The 10,639-nt window shown below is 40.4% G+C and overlaps 1 protein-coding gene across 1 annotated transcript; it reads right to left on the reverse strand.

Annotated features, from left to right (window-relative positions):
• net1 (neuroepithelial cell transforming 1) lies at positions 1 to 8,002 on the reverse strand. Its single transcript, XM_005728113.1, has 13 exons — positions 7,902 to 8,002; positions 7,635 to 7,807; positions 6,062 to 6,128; positions 5,161 to 5,220; positions 4,375 to 4,482; positions 4,130 to 4,294; positions 3,977 to 4,039; positions 3,798 to 3,894; positions 3,623 to 3,699; positions 2,070 to 2,327; positions 1,807 to 1,977; positions 1,532 to 1,718; positions 1 to 511 (listed from the first exon to the last, which is right to left on the reverse strand). The coding sequence occupies exons 2-13, from the start codon at positions 7,796 to 7,798 to the stop codon at positions 177 to 179; spliced, it is 1,752 nt and encodes a 583-aa protein (XP_005728170.1). The 5' UTR covers positions 7,799 to 7,807; positions 7,902 to 8,002; the 3' UTR covers positions 1 to 176.
• Positions 8,003 to 10,639: the final 2,637 nt, after the last annotated feature.

Consider the following 10,639-nt stretch of genomic DNA (forward strand, 5'->3'; position numbering starts at 1 on the left):
TGCAAATAGCACGCTTTTTTTTTTTTTTGTAAACTAATTACACATTTTTAAGGGCTACAGTTGGATTAACATTTGGACGGTGATGATTGGAGAAGCCTTTTCAGTGCAGATGGATAAAAAAAATGTGACTAAACAGAACACACGTCAAATACATGTAAGAGGAACCCTCTAAATAGCTACACTCCAGTTTCCTTCCTCTTCAGTGATCCCTGTAACTTCTGGTCCAGTCTGGTTTTGGAGAGCGTCTGAGGCCTCAGTTTGGGGCCAGAGACAGGAGGAGGACAGTTCTCATTTTCCTCTTCGTCACAGACTGTGGTTGAGGACACAAAGGAGTGGCTTTTTGCTGGGATGGTTTCCCCCCGCTGAACTCTAGCTGGAGCCCCCTGCTGTTGGGACATGGCGGTTCGGAGGCAGTTGAGCCACTGCTGCTTGTGGTAGACGTCACTCACATGCAGTGTGTGGGTCTGGCCGTGAGAAGGATCCAGAGAGCTCACGCGGAAAACATTCTTAGCTAGAGAAGAAGAGAATAAAAGTGGCAGTCAGAAAAATAATACTGATGCTTTGAAGCTACAGGATTCTGGAAAATCCTTTTTAATGACACTCAAAAGAGAAAAAAAATTTCTTCGCCAGTTCATTCAGCATTATAAACACCAGTCCTATAAGAATCCATAATCTCCCACCTCACCCAACCTCCTCTGCATGTTTCTTCTAAAGAGTAAGTCAACACAATGGTACAGACAACTTGTGAGCAAATACAAAAAGGGCCGCCAGTCGTGGCAAGCCAAGTGTGAATTATAACATGACTCAGCAGGTTCACTCTGGTGTGCAGTGTGCTTTAACCCCGTAAAGCCCAAACTATTAAATATTACCAGAGAACTCGAGTGTTTATTGAACTTACAGACCAGTTAATTTATTTTGTTAAATAAATATTAATTAACATCACTAATAATTATGAAAAAGAATATCAATTAAAAATAAAGAACGCCCATCAATGGATGTTTTTGGAGTATGTTGTGTGGTTTAACATATCAGTCCAAAATTTCCCATCAAAAACTGGTAAAGTGGATAAAACCTGACGTAAGGATGAACATGTGTAATTGGGTCATATCAGGTTAGTGTGACTGTGTATTGCTGCTCTTGGCTTCACCATTTTAGCGAAAAGCATACTTTGGAAGTGGACCACTACTAAGCCCCCCCTTCTTCTAGCAGGAGAATATGACTGAGGTTTGTAAATGAAAGTTGGCGAGAGAAGAAGCAAGACGCAGCTACTGACTGGATTCATGCATCCATGCATCCTGAATATTTGTGGAGTTACAACTAAGACATTTTCAGTTATAAAGGTATTAGTTTTACTATAAAAGATGCATTTCTAATAATTTAGTCTACAAAAATTAAGCACAGAAAAAGAAAGCGTCCAAAGTGACATCTTATAATTGTTTTGTCTAACTGATGGTCTAAAACCCCAAAACTCCTCATGTTTACACTGATATGAACTCCCGTCTATTATTGAAGCCATCAGAAGTCAACCCACCTTTCTCTCCATTGGTGAAAGCCCCTCTGAAGGACCCGCCCATGCGGATCTCTCCATCCTGCAGGTCCTCCATGGCCAAGTCTCGAACAGGGATGGGCTGCCGATACACCTGGAAGCAGCTCCTCTCGTTGCGCGTCACCGGCCGAGTCAGAACGAGCAGCTCAGAGAAGAGGAACACGTGCAGCCTCTGAGGCAGCACAGTAACAGAGCGTGAAACTTCAAAACGACACGAACGGCGTGCAGATACTGTAACAGTGAGAAGCATCCATTCTTACCGAGCCGCTCTTGTTCCTCAGCTCGCCGTGACACAGAAGTGTCTTACACTTATCTATGAGGGGGTCCCGCTGCTTATCGTCCAGAAACTCCAGTTTGTCAATGTAATACTGGCACTCAGACTCCCCCTTTCTCACGTTGATATCAGACAGGATCTCCTGGATTATAGTGATCTGGATAATAAAAAGTTATCATAAAATGATGGTGTATTTTATTTGCAACAAACATGCAAATTGCCAGATTATGTGGCACGCAGGTAACGTACTGCTGTCTCCAGACTGGTCACGTCTGGGTGATCGGGAGGAGTGTGTCTGAGGATCTCTCGCAGCAGCAGCGGGTATTTTACCAGACGTGAACGAGGGATGTCAAGGAAGCTCCAGAGGTCCAACTTCCTGCTGAAGGGTGACTCCAAACAGCGCTGCAGGAAATCCTGCACCCGCCTGTCCTGCTTTTTCTGGTCCAGCAGGGCTTTGGCGGCAAGCTGGTTGCTGCAGTAGTTTTTGTAGGCATTCAGACGGGGCAGCTGAGAGAAAAACAGTCGGAGGCAAAACATTTACACGGTGCACTTTTCATGTCTTTAAAAAAAAAGAAAAGAAAGAAAATATCCAAAGGCTGCTTGTCGGATTAGTTTTTTAAAAGGATTTTCAGTTTCCTCAAAAGCATCTTAAATATGAATATTAGCTGATGGCAGGCTGTGAAGTTTCAGTCAGCGTCATCAGTTCTAAAGTAAACGTGATCTCTACTGCCACCATATGAAGACTATTGTTAAAAAAAAAGGTAAAATTAGAGTGAAAGAATAAATTAAATAAGAATCTGCAACCAATTTACTCATGCAACATTAAATATACAAATTATTGTCATGTACAGCCAACTATTTAAAAAAATGATATAATAAGTACCAATTCTAGCAAATAATATTTTAACTTTAGTGAGTTTAGCAAGAATTTTTATAATATAATATTTGTATTAAAATGTCCTAACTTGGCAAAGCCTTATAGGATAAACATCCACTAAATACACTCACTGCTAAATTAATGAGGTACAAATTATGGGCTCTTTTGTAGCACAGATTTAATAAAGTGCTGGAAACACTTATGATAACAATCATACAGTTGCTGCATATTTGTTGGCTACACATCCACAACAATAATCTCCTGGTCAAACGAATCCAATTTGAGCCGATCTGAGCTTTGTGGTGTGACTTGACATGTTTTCCTGCTGGATGGGCATATGGTCATAAAAGGATAGCCATGGTCAGCAACAATACTCAAGTAGGCTGTGGTGTTTAAACAGTGTTCAATTGATACTAAGGCAACCAAAGTGTGCCACAAAAATATTCCACCACCATTATACCACCACCACCAGCCTAAACCGGTGATACAAGGCAGGATGGATCCATGCTTTTATTTTGAAATTGAGACTCGTCAGACCGGTCAACATTTTTCCAATCTTCTGATGTCTAATTTTGGTAAGTCGTATGAACTGGGATCAGTTTTCTGCTCTTAGCTGACAGGATTGGCACCTAGTGTGGTCTTCTGCTGTTGTAGACCATCTGCTTCAAGATTTTACTGTAGCTGCAATGAATGGCTAAGTTACTTTTGGCTTCCTATGAGCTCAAAGCAGTCTGGCCCTCTCTTCTGACCTCCAAACTTCTCCAGAGTGGTCACATCTGGGTGATCAATGCAGTGCTTCTGAAAATCGTCTTGACCGTGTCTACTGGGCTAAATGCACTGATTTGATACCAAGTGAGTGGCCGATTAGATATCTGTGTTATCAAGGTGAGTGTATATTCTCAGGATAATGTTACTGTATTCATACCCAATCTATCACTATCTGCCCGATCTGTGCTACTGTTCCATCAGAGCCAGTTCCCTCCGTCAGCTTCACCAATAACTCTGCAGAATGTTAAAAAAAGAGAGAGAAAAAAAGAGATACATTTGTTAGCGAAAAACAAACAGCTTCCAGTTTTATATCCAAGTTAGCGAGAGCTCACCTTCGTGTAGAGGGATATATGCATCCAAGTCGCCAAAGATGTGAGCCAGCTCCTCCTCTGTCATGATGGAAAGCTTTAGCATCGGATCGTGGTACGCCTAAACACAAAAGCAGCAGTTTGAGTAAAAAAGGAAGCTGAAATGTTGGATTCTTCTATTTTTACTCAAATATTCTACTAACCTTTCGGGCAAGTTGAAGATCTTCGATGAGGTCCTGCTCTCCCCTGTACAGTTCATAAATTGCCTGAGAATAAAACAAATGCCGGAGAGGTTACTTTCTCAGCTCTCAGCACATTTAAGATCCTGCTCCTGACTTAAGGCTGAGCTGCACAACCTCTTGTCTCTTGATCTCTTTTGTTGAGAACGTGCTCTTCTGATGGACGTCCAGCGTCTCCGACCACAGCGTGCTGTTTCTCCGTTTCGTGGGGGTTGGACCTGAAGCTTTGCTACCAGCTTTGAGGGACATCCCTGGTGACTTGGTATCACGTGATGACATTGACTACAAAAAAACAAAGGCTGTTGTTATTGAAGATGGTACGGGGTAAGTGTTGTTTTTAAGTGTCACAGCACAGCGCTCACCTGGATGGTCTGACCAAAGCGCCGCACTGCTCCATTCTTTGAAGGAGATATCAAGTTGACGAGGGATGAAACTTTGGCAAGTGATCTGACACGCTTGTTACTGGGTTCCTAAAAAAAGAAAAATACAATTATAATAAACTAAAACTGTAGGATTTATTTATAATTGAAGCTATTGGCATTTTTAAATAGCCTCACACACAATTTACTCATATTCCTTTCATCTATCTTCTTAAATGCTCTATTTAGCAACAGCAGTAAAACACCTGGATGACATGAAACTGATCTGCTCTCTTAACAGTTTCAGTTTAGTCTCAGGACTGTTTGCTGTGCAGATGTATTTATGTTGCACTTAGATCTACAGTCTGACTATGTGATCTCCAGTGAAACACACACTGAGAAGTTATATCCATGAACAAAGTGTCTGCTTGGTTAGATCTCTTCTTGTACTTCATACGGTTCTCCTACACATTTGAGGGAGAATTTCAGCTTTCTCAGCTCTTCCTTTCAAATATCCGAGTAGAGGAACTTTGCTCCTGCTTCTACAGCACAGAAACATAGTGTAAATGCTACGCTGATGTGCTGAACTGAACCCTGAATTTATGACAATCACAGCACTGCTTGTATACTCTTTCACAGTTATTTCCTCAGCCGGTCTGAGGCATAGCAGGATTATCCTCAGCCTGCATGATTCAGGCTGTCTGTGATGACAACCCGAGTCATGCAGAAGGATTAACGTTTATGGTAGAGATGCATTCAGGTGCAGAAAGGAGGCTTTCCGACTCTCACCTTGAGGTCGAAGCTGGACAGGCTGACGGTATCATCCTCCTTCTCTTTGCGCTTTCTTTTCTGCAGCAACAAAACACAAGATAGCGGTTACTTTTAAAGGCCCGATGAGTGTTTAAACAACAGATTTAAAGCAGCATCTCTTATATGAACATAACAACGATAACAGTCCAAAATGTTATCCTGCTACCCATGACCAGATGCAATACGTATATGGGGGTTTCCTGTCTCAGATTGGGACTTTGACGGGAGACTACCCATGGCAGTGTTCTCTGTCGACACACAATGAGTCCATGTTGTGTTATTATTTGGGTGAAAAGTATGCATTTCTCCATTATTTGTGACAGGTGTAAAAATAAGCCGCAGCACAACTTTACTAAAAATTGAACTAGCCTTTTACAGGCTCAAACCTTATGGAGAACTACTAGAACTGATTTCACATTCTTGAATGTTAAAAACACAGTCCCCCCCCCCGTGTATATTGGTACAGAACGACTCCCTTCTCCGTCTGGATGTAACACTCCCTTTTATCTCCTAGAGCATTTACTTCCGAGCATTCAAAGTGCGGACAGTACAAAAGTTCAACCCTTTCAGAATCAAAACACTGCAGGGTGGTTGGCTGATCTGGTATCTGTGTAAAATGTGCAGGTGCGGACAAAGCCAGGGGGGCTGACGCACACTGTGTGCTTGATTTTTTTCTTCTTAAATGTTATTACTGTGATGCTCGTGATTTTTAATGCTGGATAAAATCACCAAAAACCTCTCAGCCAAAGGTTTTGGAAAACCATACAAGCCATATAAGACATGGATCAAGAGAGCTGTTCAGTTTACAAAGAGATAATTGTGTGAGGGCCTGATCGCTGTAATAAAACATGATGCTGTTGCATATCAAACATGAACTCACTAGGCTGAAATCCCACGGAGTCCCAGGAGTGAGGAAGGTGAAGGAGCTGCCTCTCTGCAGTGGTGGTCTGTGGGAAATTAAACAAATCATGTTTGGCCTTGCACAATGAAAACACATTTATAGCATGGTCGTTACACAATGGCAGCTTTTCATTTTCTGGTATCTTATCAACATGGTCAGCAACAATATGCGAGGCTTACAGTATAACATGGAAGCATTTTTGTTACCCTTTACGTTGCAGTTATGTTTCAAATATGTGCTCTGGGATGACTGAGGCACAACAAAGCCATTTAAGGAGCTGTGCGGTTCTGTTGTGCTACTTGTCAATTTTGGCGACAAAACAATGAAACTACACAGTTTCTGTCAGGGTCAAGGCCAAGGGGCAGCTGCACCCACTACTGCAAAACCCCACTAACAGTGCTCATGACTCTGAGGAATGAGTAGAACCAGTACTGTAAAAGTTTTGTTGAGAGTCATGAGATCTGATTTACTGACGTCACGTTAACCATTGTTAACAGTCACCACTTTCTGGGAAAAAACAGTTGGAGCCAATCACATTTTTTGAAATCCGTATCTGATATTATACTGTTTGCATTTTTTGAAAGTCTGCAAGTACAAATACAGGTGCAGTGCATGGCCATCAAATTAAAGCCACAGTACACTAATCAAAACGAAGCATTATAAAGCAGGGTGATCAAATAACAACGGTGTTTTATAACATAAACATCTATATAGTGTTTATAATGCACATATAATATTAGCCTTAAATGATTTGGGGAATGGTTTTTTTTAATTAAGCCCAGTTTAATATTTAGAATGTAATGTTATGACCAAAAGATGTAACCTCATGAACTCATGTGGGCTAACCTTAACCCACATGTATGTTGTTGGAGGGTGTATATGCAGTTGTTTTGGGTCACTTCTGTTTGGTGAGAATGACTCCCACGTAAGGAAAAAGGTCAAAAATTTGGAGATTCACAGAAAGTGCATGTTGCAAGCCTCAATGAGATGTGCTGTATAAAGCGTAGACTAACTGCAGCTTTTGCAGTCTACCAAATGCACATATTGCAATTTCAACTTGAAAAAATTATTCAACCCTAAATGATACAACAAATAATGTTCTTTTTGCAAACTTTTGCACAGGTCTGATTACAACGTCTCTCCACCTGTAGTATTTTGATGGTAATTTGCAATAAAAGAAACGAACAACCTGTAAACAAAGTTTTGTTCCCTCCCCACAACAAATAAAGATGTATTTTACAGAGGATGACATTATTACAGCCCTAATATAAAGATGATGTCTACTGCACAGGAAACTGTACAAATCCTAAATCACACACACATATGCATGTAAAAATTAAATTAATTATCTCTTTATTAAAACAAGATAAGCAGACATATGTGTATTCAGTCGATTGGTTGGCTTCCGAGGTGCACTTGAAAGCACCTTTTGCCAGTTACAATACCAGCCCTGCCCGTCACAGTTGGCCGACCGGGTAATGGATAAAATGTTTGCTGTAGTATACTGTACTATATTGCAAAAGTTCTGTCGAATAAATAATTATGCTATCACCTTTTCGCAGCTACGTGCTTCTTAGAGCTGTTTCTCCGTAAGGTTTGAGGCGAGGGCTCCGCAGCGCTGATCATACTGGTCGTAGACGTCCTCGATGACACCCTGCGAAGTTTGTGTCTTTTGTTTTCCGTCGTGCTTCCGCTAAATTCTTCGTTTTCTTCCATTTCCCGTGGCTATACGTTGTGAGATGAGTTATACCCGAAATTATTTATGACTAAGCGAGGAAGATAGAAAAACCAAACGTATGAAAACTGGCCCTATACGTACAAAGAAAACAGAAGATCGATGACAACAGAAGACACAGCACGGCGGAAGTTTGAATATGGCGGATTCTTGGAAATGGACCAATCAGGATACGTCTCGGAGCTCCGCTGCTAGACTAGGTGGGAGGAGCCAGTCTGAGCTCGTCCGCGTTTCATAACGAAAGATAATGAAAACCAGCCTATCAGAGTTAGCGGGGTGCACAAAACCTGCAGTATGAATTGACTGGGGACAAGACAACACTGATCCATTCTGATCCATCAAAACTGATTTATGCTTTGTTTGTTTGACTGTCCACTCCGTGCAAGGCAGAAAGCCTACTCACGCAGTCCAAAGACATGCTAATTAGATTAGCTGGTTATTCTAAATTGGCCAAAGGTGAACGCTTGTCTGACTCTCCATGTTAGCTCTGTGATGGACTGGCAAAGTGTCTGGGGTGTGGTCAGCTCAGATAACCTCCAGTGACCCTACACCTTGTATGGAGTCATTTTTGACAAACTTTACACTATCAGAAATGACACTTAGGGAAAATTGAAAACTTGCCACAGAAAACATTACCAACATTAAGTATACTCAGAACAGTTTCAGAATGAAAGCAGGAATGTAGTTTTTTATCGTCTTCAGGCAGAACAAATTTGACTGTTAAGTAGAGTTAATCATATTAACATATATTATTACATAGGACTCTCTTTTCTTAATCCACGTTTATGGTGTCAGGACATCTGTGTTCAAATAAAATCAGTAGAATTGACTGAATTTTCAACCACTTTTGAAAATAAATTGAGTTTTGGACACCTGGAAATGGCCCTCGACCCCCGAGTGTATCTCTAGTACAGTGAAAAACAGGAACTTTTCTGTCCTTTCAGTTTTTATCTATTACTTAACTACTTTAGTGTAGTATGAAAGGCAGTGTGTTTCTTTCTTTTAAGTCACGGGTCTTTTGGACTTGTAGATTTGGAATCTAAAACTGGGTACTTGGAAACACTGTGAAAACATATGCAATTTGTTCCTTTGTTGATAATACTCATAATGTGTGAAGTAAAGAAAATTCTTATTTGGTTTGCTGACTTTACTTTATTTTTCAAAAGATGAGCCACGACATTCACTTTGATTCAGATTAGCGTTTTGACTCGAACTGGCACATACTCATGAATCAGGTGACTATTGTTCTGATCATACTGACACAAGTGATGTGACTCAGCCACATGACTAGAAAAAGAGCATCTCAACTGAAGGATGATCTCTGTTCTTTTTATAGTTCAAGATAAAAACATTAGCTGTGAAGGCAGAATAAAACCATTCAGCGCAATCAAATTTCTGCACTGTTACTAACATAAAGACAGCAACTAAAGTTATTTTCATTATTCATTGACCTAGCAGGTATGCTTCAGATACGATCTTCTCACAAAATAAAGTTCCACAAAAATAGATTTTATTTGCACAGATATATTTTATTTGGATCCAAATACATTCACAAAAGACTTAGTTTTGTTTCATTTTACATTAAAAAAAAGTTTTTAAACTTGAAATACTATTCAGTGATGCTGGTCTCACCTACAAGACAATCCTCTGATGCTATTACAGTAATACTATCAACAGAAACGTTGGGACATCATGATAGATGATGAATTGGATTTAAACTATAAAAACTCATCTAGCAGCATAACAAACCCTTTTTTATTCAGAATAGTCCAATTGAGGAGTCACTGATTTTGAAGAAGTCACTTAGGTGAGTGACAAAATGCAGTACAGAATGTCCAAAAGGTGAAAAGGCAACTCCAGGCACTCTTCTTCCCACACCGTGACTCCACTCCCATGAGAAAACGTGCTCTGCTTCCAGCTCCTGGAAAGACACAAACAGATACACACAATGAAAGGGCAATACACTGAAGCGAGGCCTTTCATGCACATTAGTCTACAGTAAAATAGTGCGCACCAAAAGCGGCCCTCAGCTGAAGCTAGCGATGGCTGGTGTGGCAGCATCCAGTGCGGGAACACTTAGGGACTTACGATCCCTCCAGCAACCCAAAACTTCCATGAGCTCACATAACCACAGGCAGGGAGATGGAAGAAAAGGGAGAGAACACAACCAACATTATAAACAGAAGACAATACAATCAAGAATCTTGGGCCAGAGGACCAGTGAGGATTGTCAGCGCGAGAAAAAAAAATGCACACACAAGCCCTGAATCACCAGACACAGATTGTGAACAAATAGTAAATGTAGCAACATCTGTGTGTGAAACACAACATTTCTAATATGATTAGATCAAATTTGCTCTGTCCTGAAAAAAGAGTGACACATCCAGTTGTATAAAACCTTTTTCTATAGACATTAGCACACACTCCAACAGGTTTTCATCCACTTGAACCCAAAAAGTCATTGCTCAGGACCCCAAACTTTCTAAATGTAATGTTTCCTTTGATGACAACAATGTTTTTCAGTTTCTGAAATGTAGTTGTAGAAAACCTGAGCTCTGCTATTTTCATCTGGAATGGCTTATTCTTTGTAGAAAGGTTTTTCTACTCATATATTATCCATCTGATCTGATAAACTTGGATAAAGAATCACAATCTAAGATTACAATATACAGGAGTGATTGTTAGTAAAAGTGGGTTTCTGCATAGCTGTGTAGATATTTCCTTAAACACCAGAAGTCATTTACAATGAATGATTTGATCAAAACTATCTGTGAAAAAATGTTACTGATAAACTTCAACAATAAAAGTAAATTTGACATTAA

This window comes from Pundamilia nyererei, unplaced genomic scaffold (genome assembly GCF_000239375.1).
Source record: "Pundamilia nyererei isolate P.nyererei 1_Seehausen unplaced genomic scaffold, PunNye1.0 scaffold00027, whole genome shotgun sequence".
Lineage (NCBI taxonomy): Eukaryota > Metazoa > Chordata > Actinopteri > Cichliformes > Cichlidae > Pundamilia > Pundamilia nyererei.

What these genes read in the sequence shown, in the direction of transcription:
- net1 (XM_005728113.1), bottom strand. Translation starts at nt 7,798, where the DNA reads ATGGAAGAAAACGAAGAATTTAGCGGAAGCACGACGGAAAACAAAAGA. An exon ending in ATCTTCAACTTGCCCGAAAG is followed by an intron (nt 3,895 to 3,976) that starts GTTAGTAGAATA and finishes TTTTGTGTTTAG; the next exon opens with GCGTACCACGATCCGATGCT. An exon ending in ATATATCCCTCTACACGAAG is followed by an intron (nt 3,700 to 3,797) that starts GTGAGCTCTCGC and finishes AACATTCTGCAG; the next exon opens with AGTTATTGGTGAAGCTGACG.